The following is a 25,785-nucleotide window of genomic DNA, read 5'->3' as shown; positions in this document are numbered from 1 at the left end:
CAGAGAAACTAAGGAAATAGAGATTTGACCAAAACACTTAATATTATTCAAATTCTTTGTTCAGTTTATAGATTTTCTAGGGGTGCCTGGCTGGCTCAGTTGGAAGAGCATGTGACGCTCAAGGTCATGAGTTTGAGCCCCATGTTAGGTGTAATTATTTTTTAAAAAATTTTTTTCTAGATCAAGTTATTAATCTATGCAACCAATATCCAGAGACCATTAACTGACAGTGAATTGTGCAAACCTCTTCCAATCCTTCCTTCTAATGTAAGAAAAAACCAGAAGGACATGTTTGAGACATTTTAATAATCACTGAAGTTTGTTCCATTTTCTCCCTGCTTTAGTCACTACCAAGATATTAACAATTCTGGAAATAATTTTAGAGACTTGCTGTTAAAGAGATCCAAACCCAGTGACCTCAGCAATATGAAAGCCATTATCCCAGGCGTCTGAAGTAGTCACAGTACTCTGCTCTGTTGTTGAGAACATTTTAATATCCTGACAGAGTGCAAACACAACTGTTTGGTGAAAGCTACCATTTACTTGGACTTACGCTTTGGAACACAAGTGCTACCGCTTCACATGCACGGTTTCATAGTCTTCACAACCCTGGAGCAAGCAGGAGCCCCATCTCCTAGCTGAATAAGCAGGATGAAAGTTAGTCTGGGAAACTGCTCAAACATATATCAGCACTTGTTTTCCAAACGTGTGTGTGTGGCTTAGGTCTCTCTAGATCCACAGTCTGCACTCTTAAACATGGTTATACACGGTTCATGGCTGTAAGGGGTAAGACTGGATGGCAACTCACAGGAGACGCCCTTCAATCTAGATTTGTGATTAAAAGCACTGAGGAGAGGTTGAGGAATCCACCTGAATTCCATGCAGAAAACTTAAGAGTCTGGCAAGAAGAAAACTGAAAAACTAAAAAGCAACTGTAAAAAAAATAAAAAGTTTTGGGTCATAGAGGGGCAAAAAGACTAAGGGAACGAACTTAAAAAATACATCAAGGGCATAACTATATAAGCAGAAAATCACCATCCTTAACCTGAGTTTGAGAGTTGACGTTACATTCAGAGAAATATTAAAAACATGGAGAAGTACACAATGTTTAACAAAAATTGGTTTTTATGTGTATGCTGAAGGGAAATTCACATTAACACAGTCATGTTTCCCCTTAGCTATATCAAGTTCATGAGATTTCTTCCTCCAAAAAAGTTCAATAGATTTATGTTAAAGACAACATGTGTATTGAAAGTAGCAATTTTATTTGAGTTAAAATTATTTACAAAAACCCAAAGACATACTTCATGAAACTGGTACAAACTATTTTTTTTTTCCTGCCGTTGGCTTTTGCTCCAAAGATCACAGCTGAGAAATACTGTATAAAATAAAAATAGGATTGGATTCAGAAAAGTACTCTACTGTTCTAATTTCCAATTGGTAGTATTTACAGAAATATTTACAATGGAAAAAAAGGTTACTTTAAAACTTTAATTTGCAAGTCAGCCTCAAGTACCCTAAAATGCAGAGTTCTCTGAGGGTTAAAAACACACAAATACACTGCCGCTGGTGAGGTGATTTCTCCCCCCACCCCCCACCAAAGTCTGCATCTCTATCAGTGCTTGACAATTAGTTATTATTTAAAAAACAAAACAAAACAAAAAACTGTTAAACACTGAGGTAAATCAATTCTCAAATGATTACCAGTGTAACAGAAAAATGTAGTTCGCCCTGATTGTTCTCATCCAAACATTTTGTAATATTCTTTACCATCTGCCACAGTCAGTTTACCAAAAATCTGTTCCTTTCCCTAAATCCAATGATTAATAAATATCAATGCACTTTAAAATTATTAAACAAAATACATCTAACTAATTCAATTTTATGAATATCATTTATTGATATACTTTTAAAATAGTTTGCTAAGCTAGCTTTTATACTCAGGGCAAATAAAACCTCAATCTTTCCCAAGTTACACTGGCATAACTATGCTGTTAAAAGGGTGATGGGTGGGGGCTGGGTGGGTAGAAGGAAGGAAACAATTTGCCTGGAATCAGTTACTTCCTTATAGACTTCCCAACAATCTGCATTATCAAAAATAGGAAGACAATAGAAGGCAGCCACTGCATTTAAAAAACATTACAGCTGGCACTGATACAAGAGCCCCGATTTGTCACTTTATACAAGGAAATAACAAAGTCTAAATGAGTAACAATTAGACTTTCAGCTATTTTCCTCAATACACACCAAACTAATATTTTTATGGCTTCAAGTTTTACAAATCCAATGAAGAAACATGATATAACTACCTGAAAGGTATTTTATGAAAGTATTAATGAAAGAGATCTCTGGAAAGCCTGTATTCAGGCCCAATCAACAAAAAAAAAAGTTTAACCAGTGGTCTGAACAAAATTAATTAACACAAGAAAGATTTGCAATGTTGTGAAATTAAATATATAAAATGTGTTTGTGTGTTCTGTGACTGTTTTCCAAACACAATGTTCTATGAACTAAGAATCTGAATGAAAAAAAGGATCTTCTCTGAACCAGCAATTTAAGGCTTTGCGTTTATGCATTTGATCCTGTCACTCTATAGAAGAATATACACATTATCTGGAAACATGAAGTCCACATTGGTGTTTTAGCTTCCTTATATTTAACTGTACTGAACATTAGAAAATATATCTAGAGAGTTCTCCCTCAAAACTTAACGTTTCAAGAGCCTCTCTAGCATTAAGCTGAAACTACCCTGGGTTTGTCTATTTTGCTTTATCCTTTAACAGGGCACATCATCTCACATAATAATCCCTCAAACTGTTGTTGGTCTTCTTGTGTCTACAGCTATGACTCATCATGGTATGATAACATGGTCATGGTCTCAAAAGTGAAAAATAGCTCAACAACCCAAACCAAATAAAAAATAAACAAAATATACTATTAATCCCTTGTGTCTTTGGATTCCATCTAATTTTAAATATAGACAGTAGTTCAGGGAACAACAATGAAAAAAAATTCACAAAATTATTAAAAGCTTTATTTACGATTGGAATCATTCAACAAAAAAGCAAAAGCAAATGAGCCTGAAAAAGGAACTAAGCTGTTGTCTAGAATGTCCTCAAAACATTCGATACCTCAGTAGCTAAAGCTGCCTTTGCACCTGGCTGGCATGACAACAGTGGCTCAACATACACAGCAGTTGCACTAACAGCAGCACAAATTTTCCCCTTAAAACTTGCCCAGAATAAAGCAAGAGAGCGAGGGGAGAGTATAAACTCTGCCAAAGTAAGTGTATTTAAATACTGCATGGAATTGTTAACAGCCTGAACCTTTTCCCTCATTTTTGATAGTTGCAGATTGATGTAGTAACTGTCATTTAGCAAATGCAGAATGCATGACGAAGAAATCAGGTGGCCTTAAAAATCCAAACATGAATGATACTGATGAATGTTCTTGGTATATCTTCAAGGACTTCTTTCATGACTTTTCTTTGTCTAAGAACAGCTCCAGCATTACCGAGCACCTGAAGCAAAGGTAAAGCAGCTAGCAGTGTTCCAAGTATTCAATCACTCTAGAGATAGATTTCTGGCCTGTGGTTCCAACAGCACACTGAAGGGAGGGGAAGAGAGGAAGTAACAGTTAATATTTAACAAATTTTAACAAGCATCAAATCAAAGCTTAAATTTTTTAGCTTCACTAAACTGAACACTATGAATCAAAACACACTGAACTGTGGCTTTGATAACAATATCAATATATTTGTCCATAACAACAATTATCTTAAAAATAACCCATCAAAAGAGAGTCCCTTTTTGCTTTTAGTCATGAGGGCCGGATAGTATTTTCATTTCTACGGTCATTAATGCACCATATTTATGACGACAGCAGCTGTAATAGAAGCTACTTACAGTAAGATTCATGAAGCTCAGGAATTTTTTGAGCATCTCTGTCATTATTGAAAAGTCCCCTTCTGGCAGATATTCTCGCACAGTGGTCACATTGATCTGAGAGAACAGATCAAAGAAATATTGGTCAGGTGGCAGAAAACAGGAGTTTGCACTGTGTTGCTGGTTTTGGCACATACCTTCTTCCAAACTTCTATGAGGTCCTTGAACTCCTTGTTTAACATGCCATTTCCTTTTCCACCCTCCCAAAGTCTGCGCGCACACGCGTGTGTATGTGTGTCCGTCCACTCCCTACCCCATCCCATCCTCAGAAAGGTAAAACTGGCAAAAACTACACCTGCATCCACATTTACTTTTGCAAATATGCAGAACAATGCCTGAAAGAACGAACTGCACTGCTGAGTGTATGTGTGTTGGGGTGGGAAGCAGTGTCAAGAAAATAAAGGGGAAATTGAGAAGGTACTCAGGTGCTTCTGGAGTAACAAAAATCATCATGTTCCTATGTAGGCTGGGAATTAACTAAAGATAATCTCATTTCGTGAGAGAATGTCAGCAATGCCGGGGGAGGACATTACTCTCTCTATATATATATGGTTATTAACCAATCTGCTACAAGGAAAATATATAACTTGTTTAAAAACCTCTTCTATTTCAATATATTTTTTCAATGTTTTAAAGGTTCATAAACAATAAAAGGAAAGGCTCTTTTAAGTATGTTCACCTACAACAAACAACACAAAAAGAAAATCCCGAAATTTTAGGCCACAGGCGGGGGGAAGTTTCTGATTTTTGTTGATGGGGGCAGGGAAAAAGACTATGTATTATGCTTTTAAGAAAGTTGCCACTGGTCCCCTCTCTCTCTTTTTATTTTTTTAAGGTGGGGGGAAGGGAGAGAGAGAGAGAAAATCTTAATCAGGCTCCATGCCCAGCGTAGCGGGCGGGGGGAGGGGGCTTGATTTGGATCCTGAGATCATGACCTGAGCCAAAAATCAAGAGTTGAATGCTCAACTGACTAACCCACCCAAGCACCCCTCTCTCCTTTTTTTTTAAAAAAAATTCTTGTCAGTGTACTTTTGAAATTATAAAGAAAACAGTATGAATACAGTTTCAGAAAAGACCTAATAAGCGTTACTAAAGTAAGCATATGCTAAATCACGCAACATCAATCGCCCATATTCTAAGGGAGCCACCTTCACACCAAAAGCCACCACCCATCCCCAGCTGTGAGTTGGGGTGCAGATTTACTCCTACGGAGTTAACACTGCAGCTAAAACACAGAGATTTTAAAAAATGCTTAAAATATATACTGAAGTGGTGAATATTACAAGGGCAATCCTGATGGCACTACAGAGCTAAAGTAAAGCTGGGTTTAAGAATGTCTTTAAACAATTTCCCAGAAGGCAGCACGACAACTTGGTGCTAGGAAGACCAGTAGCTACGGCGGCTATGAAGGCTGCTCAGCAGAAAAGTGCATTGCTACGATACAAAATAAACGATCAGACCCTGGGTTTTGAGTGAAACCCTCAATAATCAAACCCTTTTCTATCAATTCTCTACAGAATGCAACATACAGTGGCTGGTGCCGTGGGAAGGGCAGTCATAGCACGTGTTTTTAAACAGAGAACAGCAGGTACAAAAAAAAAGCGGGGAGGGCTCTTTCAGCAAAGCATGCAACTCCATCTCGGATTTGTGAGTTTGAGCCCCACACTGGATGCAGAGATTACTTAAATAAACTTAAAAAGAAAAAATGAAAAATGGCATGGCTTATTTGGGAAATTTAGAAAATAGCCAGCAGGTATGACAGATTTAGAAAAAGTAGAAGCAGGGGCGCCTGGGTGGCACAGCGGTTGGGAGTCTGCCTTCGGCTCAGGGCGTGATCCCGGCGTTATGGGATCGAGCCCCACATCGGGCTCCTCTGCTATGAGCCTGCTTCTTCCTCTCCCACTCCCTCTGCTTGTGTTCCCTCTTTCGCTGGCTGTCTCTCTCTCTGTCAAATAAATAAATAAAATCTTTAAAAAAAAAAAAAAAGTAGAAGCAGTTTTAACAAGTTTTACTTGTAGCAGTGAACAAGGTCCTGATACCCTAATGATGGTAAAGCCAAGAAAGACTGGTGATAGTGATCAGACATGCTCTTTGAGAAGTTAGCTGTGGCGGCAGTGTCCAAGATTTCAGGAGTGCAGTGAGAGTGCAGGAAAGACGAACACCAGTGAGAAGACTGGCCACTGCAATGCGCCAGATGCACGGTGTGCAATGGGCGACGACTCAATTCCCCGGGCTTCCTAACCATGCAGCCCTTTACCACAAAAGCCGCATTTACTATAGTACAACCACCCGCTTTCTCATCTCTCTTCCACTTACACAAATTGTAAAGGAAATTGGTTTGCTGAATGTATATCTAGTTTTTTGGGGTTAATCATAATGACCCCCCCAAGGCAATAAAGACATCTAGAGTTCTATGAATTCACAACATTGTCCAGAACTTAAGGACTTCATGATCTCTTTGGAGAAGAGAGATACAGATGAATAGGAATTTATTTACATGAGAAAAATGGCCAAAGATAAATCACATGTGCTAGTATCATAAATTAAGGTACCAATTACTTAAGAAAGAACTGAAACTAGGGTGTGTGCAAAATAGAATACCTAAACATCATTCAATTTAAATAGTATGCCCATTGTTTTTTGGAGACCTGCCTCTCTCTCTTTCCCCTTTGCTTGATGCATGTTTCTCATTTGCCCTTAAAATCTCTGAATTTAAGGAATTAAGGAAAAGGACTGAGCTTAAAAGATTCCAGAAAAGGGGATAAAGATCCTGCAGGGCCTCCACAGCCATGATGAGAACTTTAGTTTTTTCTTGAAAGCCATGGTGCCAGCAAGGACCACAATGGAGCAGGTTACTATGCATTTAGATCAGAGTTTGACTATAATATAAATATGGGACAGACAGGGAGTCAGAGAAAAAAAAAATACAAAGGAGAAGCCAACCCTCCCTTTCACTATAGAAGAGACTTCCATTCTTGCCTCCTTTTTTTTTTAAAGATTTTATTTATTTATTTGACAGAGATAGAGACAGCCAGCGAGAGAGGGAACACAAGCAGGGGGAGTGGGAGAGGAAGAAGCAGGCTCATAGCAGAGGAGCCTGATGTGGGGCTCGATCCCGGAACACCGGGATCACGCCCTGAGCCGAAGGCAGACGCTTAACCGCTGTGCCACCCAGGCGCCCCCCATTCTTGCCTCCTGAATGCCCTTGGCTCCTAAGGAAAAGAACTTCCTTTTCATTTTAAAATTTGGCTCTTGCACTAGACCTTTCCTTTCCTTAAAAAGTCCTCCCAATGACTGTCCCAATAGCCAGAACTGTCTGCTTCCATGCTGACTCAGCCCCACCAACTGGACACTAATACCTCTAGTTAAATCATCGTAATCTAAATCTCACATAGTAATCCCATTTTCCTTGCCAGTAAGTGGTTCAAACAAAAGCCATGTGAGCTAATGCTGGCCAAGATAACGGGAAGTCTACTTGGTGCAGTGGGTATGAAGGGATCCTGGGGGAAAAAAAAGCTTTGCTCCTAAAAAGAAACAGACAAGAGGACAAAAGAAAAAGACAACATGCAGAGGATAGTAGGGTTTAAAGACAAATTTTCTGAGTCCTTGATAGTATCACTAACACTACACTTTACCATCTTAAGCCAGCTGAGCACTGGTTTTATTTTTTTTTTTTTTTAAAGATTTTATTTATTTATTTGACAGAGAGAGACAGCCAGCGAGAGAGGGAACACAAGCAGGGGGAATGGGAGAGGAAGAAGCAGGCTCCCAGCAGAGGAGCCTGATGTGGGGCTCGATCCCAGAACGTTAGGATCACGCCCTGAGCCGAAGGCAGACGCTTAACGACTGCGCCACCCAGGCACCCCTGAGCACTGGTTTTATATTATGCTTTTACTCCAACCAAAGCCATGTAAATCGATTCATCCATTAGTCAAAAACTTTCTCATTAAATCCAATTACTCCTATTTTGGAATGTACCTTTAAAAGTTCACCAAATGAAAAAAATAATTATAAAAAGTTCACCAAATATTTGCAAGTTTTAACATGAGGAGGAAAATAAAGTAACACGTAAGTTAATTAGGTAATGGTACAAAGTTGTCACAATGGAATCTTTTTAAGACACATAAAACAATACTGAACTCTTACTCACCGGACTCTCCTGGCAGAGACACCCAAGAAGGAGCGCTGTGTATGAGGCCACAATGCAATCCTCCATGTGTTTGCCAGCGTGCTGAAGGGCTGAGAATATGTGAACAAAAAACTGTAACAGTATATCACCAAAACCAAACAAAAAACAACAAAAAAACAACTCCACCCAGAACACCAACAATTCTGTTAGTTATCTTTTCTACAGAACTCCTTAAACATTGATAGATGGTGCTAGGAAAATGGGATAGCCACACAAATTAACAAAAAATTACGCAAATGGTAGAGGGACCTTCATATAAGCACAAAAACCATAGAATTTTTTTTTTTTTAAAGATTTTATTTATTTATTCGACAGAAATAGAGACAGTCAGGGAGGGAGGGAACACAAGCAGGGGGAGTGGGAGAGGAAGAAGCAGGCTCATAGCGGAGGAGCCTGATGTGGGGCTCGATCCCATAACGCCGGGATCACGCCCTGAGCCGAAGGCAGACGCTTAACCGCTGTGCCACCCAGGCGCCCCACAAAAACCATAGAACTCTTAGACAAAAATAAAGGACTAAATCTTTATGACCTCAGGTTAGGAAATGGCTTCTTAGATACCACACCAAAACCAAGAAGTGACAAAAATTAGATAAACTGAACATCAAAACTTAAAACTTTTGTCTTTCAAAAGACACCATCAAGAAAGTGAAGAGGGGCAAGGGAGATATGTAAATGAGCAATAAGCACGTGAAAACATGCTTGACACCATTTATTCAATGGGGAACTGCAAATCAAGTGACATACACCTTCACAGCCACTAGGATGGCTAAAATAAAAAAGACAAATAACTATTTGTAAGGATTTGGAAAAACCAGAACCCTTATATACGGCCAGCAGGAATGTAAAATGAAGCAGTCATTTTGGGAAAGAGTATGGTAGTTCCTTAAACTATTAAACACTGAGTTAATTTCACCCAAGAGAAGTGAAAATGTATGTTCACAAAAAAACTTGTACATTAATGTTATGTCACAGCAGCATCATTCGTAAGAGCCACAGGTGGACACAACCCGAACATCCATCAACCGATGACTAGATAAAGTGAGGTACACATCTACAATGGACTATTTGGCTATAAAAAGGTATTAAGTACTAATAACATGTTACAACATGAATGAACCTTGAAAACATTAGGGTGAATGAAAGAAGCCAGTCACAAAGGGCACATATTATTCCATTTATAGGAAATGTCCAGAACAGGCAAATTCAGAGACAGAATTAGTGGTTGCCACTGGCTGCGGAGGGGAGAACAGGGAGTAATGGCTGCTAAATGGGTATGGGGTTTCTTTTGGGGGTGATAAAAATGTTCTGAAATTACACAGTGGTGATGGTTGCACAACCTTGTGAATGAACTGAAAGCTACTCAACTGTTCACTTTAAAAGGGTAAATTTCACCTTGTTATGGGCTGAACTATGGCCCCATCCCCTGCATATGTTGAGCTCCCAACCCCCAGTACCACAAGGTATGACGACACTTGGATAGGGTGTTTAATTAAAGAGGTAGTTTAAATGAGGTCACTGGGGTGGGTCCTAATCTGCCTGCCATCCTCATAACAGGAGATTAGAACAAAGATATACACAGAGGGAAGACTATCTAAAAAGATAGGCAAAAGATGGCCATCTACAATCTAAGCTCGGATAGACAAGCCTGAGACCAACCTGACACACTGATCCTCCAGAACTGTGAGGAAATCCATGTCTGTTGTTTAAGCCACTCCGTCTACAGTACTTTGCTACAGCAGTCCTCAAAAGCTAACACTTACCCCAGTTATTAAAAAAGACTGCTAAGCAACCCGAAATATTATGCCAAAGGAAACATGAATACTTAGTGAGAAAATGGAACAGCAATTCCTTATGATACTAGAACTAACAGCATTAGTGGAACAGTGGGCATAAGAGAAAGACGCTAGACTCAGAGAAAGACATTTGCTGGGACTTGCTTCCTAGCTTGGTGAGGCTAAACATATTATTTAATTTCGTAACTTGAGTGATAAATGGCTATCCCGCAGTACCTGCATAAACAATAAATCCAATACCAGCTGCTGACAACAGGTAATAAACGTAATGTCTCCGTCAGTGTATTCCTTACTGTGCTTGCAAGCTACGACATACCATGTGAGAACTATTACTCTAATTTATGATAATAAATCTCAATTTATAAAGTGAGGCTCATAAAAGAATCTCAAAATTTCAAAACCGTAAAAACCTTTAGGAGTCTGATTGCTCAACCACTGTCTTTTCAGGTGAGTAAAGAAAGGCCAGAGCAGGAAGGAAGGCAGACCGTTCCTGCACTGCATGTATGGCCTTCCTCACTGCTAGGAAGCCGGCAAAGAACTCCTATGAGCACTGAAATACTAAAGCTTATCTGCACTGAACTAGAGAGGCCATAAAATAATTGCAAGATTATGACAACACATGAATTAAAAATGTTTCAGAGGGAGAAAACATATCCAATTTGAATACACTACTTAAAATAAATGTACCTTTATTGAGGTCAAGTTCTTCATCATCCTCCTCCTTCTTATGTTTCTCTTCTGTACCATCGGCCTTTTCAGTTGATACCCACTGTATTTCTCCACTTGTCTCTTGCCACTCTCCACTCTTATCATGCTGAGTGGTGGGAGCATCTTTGATCAATTCATCTGTTTTACTTTCTGCCAACTGGGCTGCTCGTTCTCGCTCAAGGAATAGCTGATAAAAATTATTTTTTAATAATTTTGAATCATTAAAAGAACACCAAGCAACATGTATGTACCCAAATATACGGTATGTTTGCTTTTAAATTCACTAACCCTAAGAAGCATGCTGTCTGGTTAAAGGGGTAACAACAAAAGCTTTTACTCTACATCCAACTGAAGGCAAAAAGGAAAGTATAGATGCTGCTGGGATTCAATCAGGTAAACTAAATATATCAACTAATGATACAGGCATTCTGTTTGCAGGGATGCAAATCTCAACACTCGCCCTTGAACTGGATATGACAGGCTATTTCAAGCAAAATACACAAACTTGATGTAAAAAAATTTTTTTAAAGCCTGAACAGACTGAATAAATTAACAAAGGACACCAAATAAAACTACGTGATATTGGGGAAAAGCAACACGGCCTCTTTAAGAAGAATTTAAAGAGAGAAACAGTCGGTTAAGTGTCTAACTCTTGATTTCGGGTCAGGTCATGATCTCAGGGTAATGAAATCGAGCCCTCTGTCAGGCTCTGCACTGGGTGTGGAGCCTGCTTAAGACTCTCTCTCTCTCCGGGATGCCTGGGTGGCTCAGTCGGTTAAGCATCTGCCTTCGGCTCGGGTCATGATCCCAAGGTCCTGGGATCGAATCCCACATAAACCTCTTTGATCAGCAGGGAGCCTGCTTCTCCCTCTGCCTGCTGCTTCCCATGCTTTTGTGTGTGTGTGTGTGTGTGTGTGTGCGCGCGCGCGCACTCTCTCTCTCTGACAAGTAAATAAAATTTTAAAAAAAATTCTCTCTCTCCCTCTGCCCCTCCCCGCCACCCACCCTGCCGGCTTGCTCACTCACTCTGATAGATATTAAAAAAATAGAGATAAACAAGAACTAGTAAAAATAAGCAAAAGGTCTCAAGAGGACTCAGAACTGAACCTCAATTAATATTATTAACAATGGAAGTACACTGTGAGAACTAAATCACAAAGGAACCACTGAATCCCTTGCTTTCATGTACTTTATTTTCCTTGTGTTGGTGCAGAGCTGAATGTATGGAAGTATTTACTGATATGATTTGGGAAGAACTCCAAGATACTAAAAACAACTACCTGAAAATCAAATGCCAAATAGATCTCAAAAATTTGCTGAGTATAGAGAAGAGTGGTATATAAACTTTAATACCCTTAGGAAAATAAAATTTGAGCTTTATATAAAAGTCATATTAAAATTTCTTAAAAATTAGGGGATCCCAAGACCCCTCTAGAGAATCTCTGAGGTCAAAATCATATTCATAATAATACTGACTTCTTCTTTCATTCTCTCATGAGTGCACGGTGTTTTCCAAGATCTACCTGTGGTTATGTTATGCTCTGATGGCTAATGGAAGAAGTGTCTTTGTTTTATAATTTTCGCAGTTTTGATTTCAGATTCAATAAATATCAATAGATCGAACATACATAAACAAAAATTCTCCGGAGTCCCCAATAATTTCTAAGAGTGTAAAAGAACTCCTGAGATAAAAATATTTGAGAAGAGAATGATGGGGTCCTAGTTATAACTCAGGAAAAGATCAAGTTGTTGTGGACTACCTTCTTTCAAGTATTACTAGTTTCAAAAAGGCCAAAAGGATTAACAGGGTAGCAAAGGTCTCAAAAACAATGAAATGGACAATTCATTACCAATTCTGAACATGTACAAATTGTCATTTAAGGAAAGAAATAACAAAGGTAGTTAGGAACCTATTAGATTGGGGGAAAAAAAGTTAAAAACTGCAATGCCCACCACTATCAAGAAACAAAAATTCACATGCAGTTTTTTGGGAAAAGTGTAAACTGAGGAGAGGGACTATGTTTAGTAGCTGGGATCAGGTGAATTAGGGACACTGATTTTTATTTTTACTTCATTTTTTAAAAGTTTATTTAATCTCTACACTCAATGCGGGGCTCGAGGTCCTAACTCTGAGATCAAGAGCCTCACGCTCCTCCAACTGAGCCAGCCAGGCACCCCACAGAGAGATCAAATTCTTTTAAAGATTTTTATTTTATCTATTTGTCAGAGAGAGAGTGCACAAGCAGCGGGTATGGCAGGCAGAGGGAGAAGCAGGCTCCTGCTGAGCAAGGAGCCCGATGTGGGACTGGATCCCAAGACCCTGGAGTCATGATCTTAGCTGAAGGCAGACGCTCAACCAACTGAGCCACCCAGGCGTCCCTCAATTTTTATTTTTTAATTTTTTTTGTTAGTGTCCAATAATTTATCAGTTTCTTATAACATCCGAGACATCAAATTTTAACTATACATATTCTGATACAATTCTTTTTTTTTTTTTAAGATTTTATTTATTTATTCGACAGAGATAGAGACAGCCAGCGAGAGAGGGAACACAAGCAGGGGGAGTGGGAGAGGAAGAAGCAGGCTCATAGCGGAAGAGCCTGATGTGGGGCTCGATCCCAGAACGCCGGGACCACGCCCTGAGCCGAAGGCAGACGCTTAACTGCTGTACCACCCAGGCGCCCCTTTTTTTTAAGATTTTATTCATGTATTTGAGAGACAGCATGAGGTGGTGGCAGGGAGGGAGAGGGAGAAGCAGGCTCCCCACTGAGCAGGGAGCCCAATGCTGGGGTCAATCCCAGGACTCCAGGATCGTGACCTGAGCCAAAGGCAGATGATTAACTGACTGAGCCACCCAGGCACTCCCTGGCACAATTCTTAAGCCAGGAAATTACTCTACAGACATACTCTGAAAAGTATTCCCTCACCCCCCAAAAGGGGAAAGGTATGGCCCAATATTTAGGAACACAAAGTACTAGACACAGATCAGACCAGAAGTAAATGCTTGAAGGACTTGAACTGGATGGGATTGGGGCTGGGATGTGATTTCTAATTTGTTATTAATAATTTTCTGATTCATCAACAAATACGCCTTGTTTCTGCTTTTCACTAATAATGCCTAAGGAGTGAACTGTCAGTGGAGTAAAGTAAGGAAGGGTATAAATTCCAACCCAGTGCACCTCTCAGTAAACTAGTAAGGTTGAGAGAGAGAGACAGACAGAAGACACATACATACAAACACACAGAGAGGAGGAGGGGGGTGCAACTGATGAAGAAGTTGGACAATGCAACAAACTGAAGGTGTTCACTTGTTTTGAAGTTGTTCCTTACCTGCACTAAAGCCTGAACAGCATGAATCTGTCCAGCTATCCTTAAACTATCATCTCCTTCTCCACTACAGAGGGAAGAATCAAAAGAACACGATGTTTCCATGTTGACAAGACAGTGCCGATTCCGAGCACTATACTCCACTAGATTTATCAGTAGACCTAAGCCCTACAAAAATGAAAACATGCATATTACCACAGGTGAGAATTAAAAGCACATCACCACAATATACATAACTTTTGTAGGCAGCTAGAACCCTAATCAGTGTTCTACCACCCACTAAATGGTTAAAAACCAGTATGTAAGATGATGGGCTTCCCAATGATTTCACTGCTTTTTAAAAATTGCTTTTAGTTCTTATACTTTTAATTTTCGCACAGAACCCTTAAGAGCTCTCTTTTGTATTACAAGGTATGTTCACAAGGAACCCAGTGAAATACACAATATATCAAACGGTTGGTTCTCAAACCCAAAATTAAGATGAAGTTTGTATTATCTCAATAGATCAAATACTCCTTTCTGAAACAGTCACCCCAACTCACCAGCACTCGAATATCAAATCTCTGCTCCTGAGGTAGGTACTTTGGAACCTGAAGCACACAGTTCATTGCTGTGCCAATCAAGCCATCCTGTTCTCCTGTTTTGGTGCTGCCCCACTCTGAAATAAGGAATGTTAACAACGTGAAAATTGACTGATTCCTCTATATGACACTAATAACCAATATTCATTAACACTGACATTAAAAGTTAGAAACATATAGCTATTTCTTTATTGAAATATATTTTTGACTGTATTATATCCAAACCAAGCTATGAGGCTAGTCCTAAAAATACTACCCCTAAAAGTAGTTGTATCTATACGTAAGTGAATTACATGATGGCAATTAAAAAAAATCACTACATTTAGAAACAAGGGGAATGACTTGTTTTTACATGTAATATACAAGCTTTCAGTGACAATACATATAAAAAAATACTACTTACCATTATCATTCGTTAAATTGAGCAACACCCCAATGATGGCCCTCATGCAGTCTTCTACTGCTTTGCCCACATGGTTGGTTACATTCTGGTGAGGCAGAGGCTTACTGTCAGGTAAGCATATACTGTTCTCAGCACGGTTATACTGCTGAATCAATCCTTCACAATGTTGTAATGCTCTTAAGAGAAAACAAAACGTAGACTATTATGCTAAACAAAATCAGTTACACTAAGAATTTCTACTTACTTGTATTTTGAATCTGTCATAAATGCTGCCAAACTAATTTCTCTTTCTACTCCAGAAGTTATAATGTATTAACTATTTAATCATATACCAAGCGTGTCTAATACCACACTAAGTGCTAAATTTTATTTTGAGAAAACTCGATTTAAATTTTTCTAAGCAAAGTTAAAATTATAAACTCAATGCAGCAGTTTACATCTGTACTACTTAAAGCTGTCCCCATTTTACCAATCTCTCCAACACAACAGACCTACCACAAGCCCTCCCCAAACAAGGTAAAACCTCTAAGAGCTAACACTGGACATTTCTGAATTTCATTCAGATGTTTTTCATTTAGGATGCAAGCTCTTAGCAGGTACAGAAGAGTATTTGTTAATAATTCATAATAAATAAACTTGTATAGATGGTATTAAATACTTCGTAAACATCAGAGCAAATCGTATTTTTTAACATGAGGTCATTTAACTGACATGTCTCCTGGCAGCCCTATAAGGGTATCAGCTGCATCCCAAGGATTCTCAAGATGCTATCCAAAATAACAAGGAAACGTAATCCTTACGTGAGTCTAGTATTTCTGAAGCCTCTCTTTAAATCACCAGGTCCATTAATTTAAAAAAGTCTATGAGAGACGAAGTAAACTGACTCTGACAGTTGATTCCTCATGTCCTTTATGCACCATACAAAACCCTTAAAGCACTAAATCTAATCCCTCTCTAGCCTCTCCTTAAAACATACCATATGGGTAGGAAGGTGTTCCTCATGTCTAATCTAAAATAATTTGTTGTTTAAATGTTTGAAGATGTTAGCCAGAAGTATCACGCTGTTATTGTTAACTGCCTTCAGCAGTACTGAACTAAATCACGGTTTGGGTTGGTAAATGAGGGGAGAACAGCAGGGGTGTATCATTTTAATCTTTCATATGCTATCTCTGCATTTATCAGAGTCCCACTGAAATGTTCAAAAAGCCAGAGGAGTGGTATTTCACAAACATCCAATTCTGACCTCTACTGCCACTTCTAAAAAGTCTGACAGAAAATTCCTATTCACAATGAAAGACATGAAAACTATCATATTAAATACCTCCTTTTGGAAGATACTTGTCAGGGGTCATGAAGTATATAAGAGACATTTTTAAAGAAGTAAATAGATTTAACTTGCAAGAATACTCTTTGGTAAGGGAGGATAAAACTTTGGTAACAAACAACTAGAATACATGCCGTAAGGGCACTAAGTATGATAGAAAATTTACAAATATAAGGCAAAAAAGGAGAGGGGAAACCTACGAATCTATTGGAAACTAAACACTACCAGAAATTTGAGACTATCGGAAATCTGAATACTGACTGGACGTATGATAATATTAAGCAATCAATAATTTATAGGGTAGGAAAATAGTATTGTCATTACATCTTTTAGAGTCCTCTTTTAAGAGATTATATATACTCAAGTCATTTAATGGATTAAATTACACAAAATCTGTAATTTGCTACAAAATAATATAGAAGGGTTATGAAGAGGGTTACAGATGGAAACAAGACTGGCCATGGGTGATGATTATTCAAGCTGAATGGCATGTGCATCAGGATTTATCATACTATTTTGTCTATTTTTGTCTATGTTTGAAATGTACCAAAATAAGAGATTTTAAAAAACAGATGAACTTGAGTCAGGCTACAGTGGGTCTTTTGATTATTCCAAGGACTTTGGACACACATTCAAAGACAATAAGGAATCAGAGATGTGGCGTTTGGGGTTATTTTTAAAAAGTTGAGCCCCTGTGGTATTGTGTTGGACAGGCTGGAGGCCAGAGAACTAGGGCAGAAATATCAAGAATCAGGATGGAAATACCAGAAAGAACCTGTTGTACTAAACTCGAACCAAGGCTGGAGACAGAACTGGGAATTTTACACGAACTAAGGTGATGGCATTAGCCTGATGTCATGCAAGTTGGGCAGAGAGAGTGAAATGGGAGCTGCATGGAGATCTGGAAAAATAGGTATGAAGGACAGAAGAGGGTTAGAAAAGGTCATTTACAATAAAAATAAGGAGTAATACTTAGTTTTTACCACATGCTAAGAATTGTTTAGGTCTTTACATATACATTAACACTTTAACAGATATTATACACAATATATATGAGACATAAACATCATTTAAAATATTTTAAAATATGTATTTTACATATAAACGTAATATTTAACAAAGATATTTTTGAAAATGTTGTATATAATTTAACACATAGTAGCATATATATATAAACTCTTTTTATTATGAAAACAACCTCAGGTAGGTAAATGCAATTATTACCCCCTTCTGAAGAACTTGTAGCAAGTGAATGACTAGCCCAAAGTGACAGGGCTGAAGTCATGAAGCTGGGATCCACATTTAGTCATTCTGCTCCAGAGTGTGTACTCCTAAAACTTTTGTACTATACTGTACTACTTCTGGTTCATAGGCCTTGACAGAAGTATCTTATGAAGGAAGAAGATGCAATCATATTTCCTTTACAGTCAACTCAAATGCTTTAAATAAATAGCATGTATTTTTTTTAAAGGTTCATTTATTTTAGAAAGAGAGCAAGAGAGAAAGCACACAGCAGGAGGGGCAGAGGAAGAGAGAAAATCTCAAGTAGACTTCCTGCTGAGTGGGGAGCCCAACAATGGGGCTTTATCTCATGACCCTAAGCCAAAACCAAGAGTTGGATGCTTAACCAACTGCACCACCCTGGCGCCCCAATAAATAGCATGATATTTAAGAAAACTTACTTAGCTGAAGAGACAATGAGTTGTGAATCTTTATAAGCTATCAAGTAGCTTTGATTCTCTGGATTATGCACTGTTACCTAAAAGGGAAAAAATTTGAAATAATTGTGGAAATCCATAGCTTTCATTCATTCACATACAACATATATCCCTTATACTGTTAAAGACAAAGATACGGAAGAATCGGCTGTCATCTAAGGGAATAACCAACGTGTTCCAGATTTAAAATTCCAGAGCTGTTCCTTCATTACAAAATTAAAACACTGTTATAATTGCTTGCTCATAAGTAACATATTCTGCACTACACATTCACTGTTATGAATTACCCACTCTGAATGTCAGAAAAGAGCAGTCTCTTACTTACAAACTAATAAAGTCCTAAGTGGATTCATTTAGAATAAAAAAATACGATCTGTTTAATGCACCTGAAGCACTCTAAAAGCTAGAAAGAACAATTTTAATTTTGTCTATTTCAGGAACTTTTAATTCACACTAGATTGTTTTCCCGAAGAGGTTTCAGAAAGTACTTCACTAATCCAATCTGGTCAATACTACATTCTGAAACACACTGGCCGCATAAATTGTAACCTACACTGAACTAGGTTAAATCATTCATAAAAGCCAAAGAACAAACATACTTAGGGCATACACAGTTCAAGAGTATCATTCTTCTAAGCCAAATATTATTATAATCTGCGATTACAAACCATGTGACCCAATTAGCTAAATCGAGGAAATCCTTATTAATTAAAAAAAAAAAACCTGACAGCTCTTAACTATCATTTTCCACAAACAAGTTAATATATTTAGGAATTCCACGTTAAGGAAAGAACAGTAACATTCTGAAATAAAAACAAACTTGACATGCAAGTTTCCCAAAAAGTGACAATATGCATATTCTTAAACTAAACTGGTTATTTGACTTGTTCATTAACATTGGCTGCTCAAAGAATGCATAACAATTTCAGTTTGGATTAACAAAAGTAAAACTTTGGGGATATTTAATATAAAATATCTGACAGTCTCCCACACACAGCCATAATTAACTTTCCCAACATAGCTGTCCATACTTATACTTACACTTTCTAAAACTCGTAAACATCTCTCTGCTCCCCACAATGAGGCTACCAGTTTCTCTTCATCTTCATCTCTACTTAAATGATCCACACATTCTTTCACTAGGAGAAACAAAATGGATATAAAATTAGCGGGTCTCATCACCTCAGTATTTATCCCCTGAACTAACATTAAAAGCCATTTGTACACACATGAGTATGCTGGAGGCTCTGTGAACATTATTTACTCTAAGTTTTATAAAACTCTGCGATGTAGAAATGTATGAGCCTCTTATTGTAATTATTTTCATAATTCCAATATCAAAGTGCAAATGGCCTTTCCTTTAAAAGTTCAATATTTTCAAGATGCTCCTAAAAAATAGATCTTTTTAAATTGATGCAATAATTTCTTCAAGATGTACATAAAATATTTTCTCCAGGTTAAAAATAACACATAAAAATATTATACATGTTTATGTCATACCTTTATCTACAATATGATCCAGACCACCCAAAAGCCGGAGTTCTTCTTTAAACCAGTCTCCTGCTCGTTTAGAAGTAAGGGACAGCAAGGTCTCCATAGCTAAATGCCCAGTCTAAAAATGAGAGGCATCATTAGTGAATATTGACTCTTAGCAATAATTCTGAGGGAACACTTCTAGAGACTTTTTTAGAAAGATTCACTGCATGCTACCAGCCCACAGTATTCTTTATAATACAGTAAGTGCTTTTATATGTAAAAATGAACTAATTTTTATCAGAATAGTCTAAGTTGAAGAAACATTTTTAATTACTGGCTTGTTTTCACAGAGAAAATCCCTTATTAAAAGTAGTATATCATTTCAATTCAATAAAATAAATGGTGATACTGTTATTTCTTTGGTATACAAGCACAAAGATAGGACTGTTGAATCAAAGTGCATATATATAAACTATAAATCACTATACTGGATTAATTTACCACAAAGGCTGTAACACTTAACTCCAGGAGCAAAGTGTAGGTATGTCAGTGGCCCTGAATCCTTAAAGGCACTAGTTATCACTTTACATTTTTGCCAAAGGGTAAAAAAAAGAAAAAAGTTATCTTACTGCTTTGGTCTGAATTTTTCTAACTATAGTAAACTTGTACATTTTTTCACATTTATAAGGTAACTGTATTTCTCCAAAAGTCCCCTGTCACTTATTCTTTATTTTCCTTGCAAAGTTCCTTGGTTTTTTTCTTATTATTCTGTATCTTTTCTTATCTATTCTGAATAAAAACCCTGTTACTTTTAGGGTTTCAGATTCACCAGTCTTAAACTTTATGTGCAGGGTTGGCAACTTGGATACACATCATGTGGCTACCATGACAGAATTATATGTAGTAATGATTGAGGACCACCACTAGAGGAAGCACAGAGCAGTAAAGTTCATAGTTACAACTGAACCAGAGTTTTTTTTTCTCTTGATTTGCTTTTAATTATCATTGTTTTTTTTTTTTTTAAGATTTTATTTATTTATGTGACAGAGAGACAGCCAGCGAGAGAGGGAACACAGCAGGGGAGTGGGAGAGGAAGAAGCAGGCTCCCAGCAGAGGAGCCCGATGTGGGACTCGATCCCAGAACGCCGGGATCACGCCCTGAGCCGAAGGCAGACGCCTAACGACTGCGCTACCTAGGCACCCCTATCATTGTTATTTCTTACTACGGTTCCTTTTAAAAAACATACCACCACCCTCTAACAAAGAACAATCTGGTTCCTGTTGCAATAAGGAACAACAGCATAACAAAATTAGCAAAGCTGATACGACCTGGTTTTCTTTCCAAAGCTGCTTTCCTTTCAAAGATACAAGTTTACATTAAGTCCTCCTGGCCTATTTAGAACTGAAGATAGATTACATACTGAGGAGTGGAAAAAACAGCGCTTACCAGCAAAAATCTTAGTATTACAGATTTAGAAGAGATCTAGACTATTTTAGTCTATTCCTTAAAAAAAAAAAAAAAAAAGGTTGATGTTCAAGGTGACAAAGAACTAGAAATCATCACTACAGAAAGATTCCATTTTGCCCAATTCTTACTCTAAGTCCCTGAAAAAGTAATTTAATAAGATCATTTCAGGTATATTAGCTCAAGACTCACAGTAGTAATAAAGATGAAGCCTTATGAGGCTTTCTTTGTTCAAGAAGAAAGGAGATAGTAAATTGATGTTAATATAGCAAAAAATCTAAGTTTGTATGCTAAAAAGGAACTTTAGTTTGTTTTTTATCAGCATGCATAAAAAAGACTGTCTGATGTTTTAGGCTATATTCAAAAAGCCTACTCATAAGCTAGCAACTAAAAATAGCCTACAATTCAAACATTTTATATGAAAACTGGAATAGTCCTCAAAGAGTTAAAGCGCAGTCAAATCACTAATCAGAATATCAATGAGCAATTGTTAGCTCTCAGTTACATGAATTACATATGAAAACACTATAATATTTTAAATTATCTTCTCATGACACATCAGGAATAGTAATATATTTCAAGGAAGAAGTAATTAATAAAAAACTAAAACTAGTGTGTGGAGGGACAATCACTGTACAAAACAATGTCTATCGTAAGATTTATAACAAATATAATATTCAAGACTAGCTGAAGTGGGGAGGAAAAAGAGGCATCCTAAGATTAGCAACTGTGTTCTGGTTTTAATCATGTAAGTAAATTACTTAACACAATACAAGAAAGTTATTATACTGTTATTTGCCATCCTAATAAATTTAACATACCCTGGAGAAAATTCAATGAACAAGTATAACATGTTATTTAATAGTAAATGCCTGGAAAGAATCTATAAATGTTGAACATGGAAAACCCCTGCAAAAAAGGTACATTTATTCAATGATGCAGCAAATAAAAATTACCTCAAATTTATTCTTTCACAAGATTAAAAAATCTGTATATTCTGCAAGTGTTAAAAATTACAAATATATTTTAAATATAATATACAAATCGTCTGGCGAGGTACAGGGATCTTTATCCACCACCTGAGAATAGCAGCTATTTTTCCAACTTTACTGAATACATTCAATTCTGTATCTTGCCATTCAATGTTAACATGCTTTCCCCTCAAGCCCCACTTTACACAAATATCCTATTCTACCTTGAACAGAGCAATACCCCTAAGTCATAGCTGGCCAGCATAAAGCATTCTGTAATTTTTGAAGCAAATGCTGCAGTCTTCAGTTTAGTAGGCAGTAGAAAAAAACAATGTTTATACAGTTTTGATATTGGAAATATCTGAAAGTCAGGTTATGTATAAACAAATAATCGTGTTTTTTCAAAATGACAAGGCCAATTATCTTCTACTGGCCTAGAAACCTGTGGGGATATTACTGATTCTCTAAGTAAGAAAGCCAGAGAAAAGGAAAACTGGAATCAACCAGAAGCAACACAATCATCTACTTCAGGAGTTGTGCTGAACCTAAGAGTTACTACTGGCCATGACCCCAATATTATGATGGCCATTGATCCACGGAAGGCAGGTGCCTACAAAATTTCCTTCTGAGTCCTGGGTCCTTGAAGAGTTAATCAGACACCTTGAGATACTCTGGAGTAAGTGAATACTCATTTAAATGGCCCTTGCAAATCCTCTGAATTCCTGAAACTGACAAAGAATGAGAATTCAAATTCCTAACAGCCTAAACATAGTTAATACACACACAAATCACACACACACACAAAGGATAGACAAAATGCAACAGAAAATTTACTGGCAAAAAATCTAAATACAGATGGGACTAGTCTAGGAATTTCAGGCAGGGAATAGAATTAGGCTCAGAGCTGAACCTTAGAATTGTTGACCAAGAGGTTAAATGATTTCTCCAAAGCCACACACCTGTTGTGACTAAGGTAAAACTTTCTGAAAGTAGTTTTCATTTTAGAGTGGAAGGAAGGAACCCACCGTTATATTTTCTAGATCAAGATGCTTATTGTGTACAGTTTCACAGAGCCTTCGAATTTTTTCTTTGATTTTGTTCATGTCTTTTTCATTCAGTAGCTTAGCTGAAGAAGCATCTTGTTCCAGTTCTAGAAGTCGAATCATTAGATCTAGGCTAGCTCTATCAAGATCCATGTTCAGACGATCTCTACTCAGTATGTACATGAGGGCAGCTGTACAAAGGGACAGATTCTTCAAAAGACAAAAATAAAAATGTGAGCAATTGGTGACAATTTCAGTTAATAAGACTGTTTTGACATTTGTTCACATGTTCGAAGCCTTGAAAATGTTTTATATTCAGTGAAAATTGCCCCCTTTCGAATACTCTAGGAAACTATGCGTTAAATAAAGCTTTGTTACTTAAAATTTTCTTTTAGAGAGGTTCCCCATAACAATGCTCCCAGACTAGAAGAATGTGAGTGGAATTACATATTTCTTTAGACATTCTGTGCTAAGAGTTTAAAGAACATTTTTTCCAGCTATGCATATACACACACATATATATAAAATAGTATTTTACACTATACTTCATTTTATTCTTTACGATATAGTTGATAAAGGTGAATTTCAATTTTATTTCTTATAAAGATTTTATTTATTTGACAGAGAGAGAGAGACAGCCAGCGAGAGAGGGAACACAAGTAAGGGGAGTGGGAGAGAAAGAACTAGGCTCCCAGCAGAGCAGGGAGCCCAATGCGGGGCTCGATCCCAGGACTCCGCGATCACGCCCTGAGCCGAAGGCAGCCACTTAACTGAGCCACCCAGGCACCCCTGAATTTCAATTTTAAATCAATAATGTAAATGTGTCTTAAAATCTGCATCAGACAGCTATTTTTTTCTATAAAATAAACACAGCTGAGTTTGTGTCAAAAATATAAAGCTGGGGGGCGCCTGGGTGGCGCAGTCGTTAAGCGTCTGCCTTCGGCTCAGGGCGTGATCCCAGTGTTCTGGGATCGAGCCCCACATCAGGCTTCTCCGCTATGAGCCTGCTTCTTCCTCTCCCACTCCCCCTGCTTGTGTTCCCTCTCTCGCTGGCTGTCTCTCTCTCTCAAATAAATAAATAAAAAATCTTAAAAAAAATAATAATAATAAAGCTGGGATGCTCAAACATATTTAGATTCATTTCTTTAAAATAAATCAATCAGGTCTGATTGAATCAATTTTTAAGAACCATTAATATAATGTGCTTGCAAAATCATTTAGATAGGGGCGCCTGGGTGGCTCAATTGGTTAAGCATCTGCCTTCAGCTCAGGTCATGACCCCAGGGTCCTGCGATGGAGTCCCACATCAGGCTCCCTGCTCAGTGGGAAGTCTGCTTCTCCCTCTACCCTTTCCCCCCCCACTCATGATCTAAGAAATAAATAAAATCTTTTTTAAAAATCATTTAGGTAAGATAGTTAGCATACTCTGCTTATAGTATTAAAATCCAGGGTCCTGAGGGATGCATTTTAGGTAAGCATTATATAACAAAATGGTCTATGTTGGGATATTCCAACATTTGGAATATTTTCTACTTACACTTATTTCAATGCACAGAAATATAAATAACTATCTAAAGATTTTTTTTAAAGATTTATTTATTAGAGAAAGAGAGAGAGAACGAGGAGGGGAGAGGGAGAAAGAATCTCAAGCAGGCTCCATGCTGAGTGCAGAGCAAAAACCAAGAGTTGGATGCTTAACTGACTGTACTACCCGGGTGCCCCTAAAGATTTAAACTCTGAATCCCCCAACGTAGAAAAATTTCAGACTAGGTGACTAATTAAATGCTTACCAAGCAAACTGTTTTTGGAAATTAGAATGTCACAGTACAGGCCTTGGGAGATCCACTGCCCCCAAGAGCACACACTATTGCCTTGGTCCTCTCATAACTGTATAACAAAGCAAATTAATTCTTAAGTCTCTTCTCCTCCCCCTCATTGTTCTGTAGCTGATACAACCTGGCAATGGAATTATCCTCACTAAGGGTTAAGTACACTGCTTTCAGTTTCAGAAGATTCAGTACTAGGGGCGCCTGGGTGGCTCAGTTGATTTAGCGTCTGCCTTTGGCTCGGGTCATGACCCCAGAGTCTTGGGATCGAGCCCCACATCAGGCTTCCTGATCAGTGGGAAGTCTGCTTCTCCCTCTGCCCCTCACCCCACTCGTACTCTCTCTCAAATAAAGAAGTAAAAAAAAAAAAAAAAAAAAAGATGATTCAGTATTAGACTGTGTCACCTCATCTGCATTTGGAACATAATTTCCTTGAACAAAAATATAATAAAGTCATCTGAAAATACCACTATTGATAATGGTTAGTAATGATTTTTTTTTCTAATTTCAAAAATGTTAAACCTGACTTTTATTACAGATATTTGATTTTTAAGAGATTAGTGTCCAAGTCATAATGAAAATGAGAATTTCTTTCTTTTCACAATGGGCTAGAACTGGATTCAACATCCAACAAAATGTTTTAAAAAATCTTAATTTCAAACTATTTTTCTCATGCTATTAATATGAAAGAGTAAAAAATGTTTCATTTTGTTTTTTTTAAAGTAGGCTCCATGCCCAGCATGGAGCTCAAAGCGGGGCTTGAACTCACAACCCTGAAATCAAGAACTGAGCTGATAACAAGAGTCAGTTACTTAACCAACTGAGCACCCAGATGCCCCTAAAAGATTTTTTTCAGCATTTCATGATTAGAGGAAATCAATGCTCACAGAATTAAATATCCAGTACGGTATGGTATGTTAGGTGTGGTAATTGATGTTTTAATAGTATAACTGACAATAATATTAAGAGAAAAAGGTGTCATGAGAAAATAACCTTAAATAATGTATTAAGCAAAAA

At 37.6% G+C, this 25,785-nt stretch overlaps 1 protein-coding gene across 2 annotated transcripts in view; it reads right to left on the bottom strand.

The window, feature by feature from the left end:
• Positions 1–1,244: 1,244 nt before the first annotated feature.
• The window catches only part of WAPL (WAPL cohesin release factor), a 79,158-nt gene continuing 54,617 nt past the window's right edge, over positions 1,245–25,785 (bottom strand). For both annotated transcript variants that reach the window (XM_045783695.2, XM_045783696.2), the window contains exons 9-19: positions 22,925–23,152; positions 19,488–19,599; positions 19,029–19,126; positions 17,952–18,028; positions 14,946–15,121; positions 14,504–14,619; positions 13,965–14,129; positions 10,614–10,821; positions 8,095–8,183; positions 3,906–4,001; positions 1,245–3,606 (exon numbers count right to left, since the gene is read on the bottom strand). In XM_045783695.2, coding sequence (XP_045639651.1) covers positions 3,541–3,606; positions 3,906–4,001; positions 8,095–8,183; positions 10,614–10,821; positions 13,965–14,129; positions 14,504–14,619; positions 14,946–15,121; positions 17,952–18,028; positions 19,029–19,126; positions 19,488–19,599; positions 22,925–23,152 — 1,431 coding nt within the window. In that variant the 3' untranslated portion in view covers positions 1,245–3,540. The remainder of the gene's footprint in view (positions 3,607–3,905; positions 4,002–8,094; positions 8,184–10,613; positions 10,822–13,964; positions 14,130–14,503; positions 14,620–14,945; positions 15,122–17,951; positions 18,029–19,028; positions 19,127–19,487; positions 19,600–22,924; positions 23,153–25,785) is intronic.

Source organism: Ursus americanus, chromosome 6 (assembly GCF_024610735.1).
Source record: "Ursus americanus isolate L20-20 chromosome 6, mUrsAme1.1.p, whole genome shotgun sequence".
Classification (NCBI taxonomy): domain Eukaryota; kingdom Metazoa; phylum Chordata; class Mammalia; order Carnivora; family Ursidae; genus Ursus; species Ursus americanus.
Note: the sequence above shows the minus strand (reverse complement) of the source record. Positions and strands in the feature narration are given on the sequence as shown.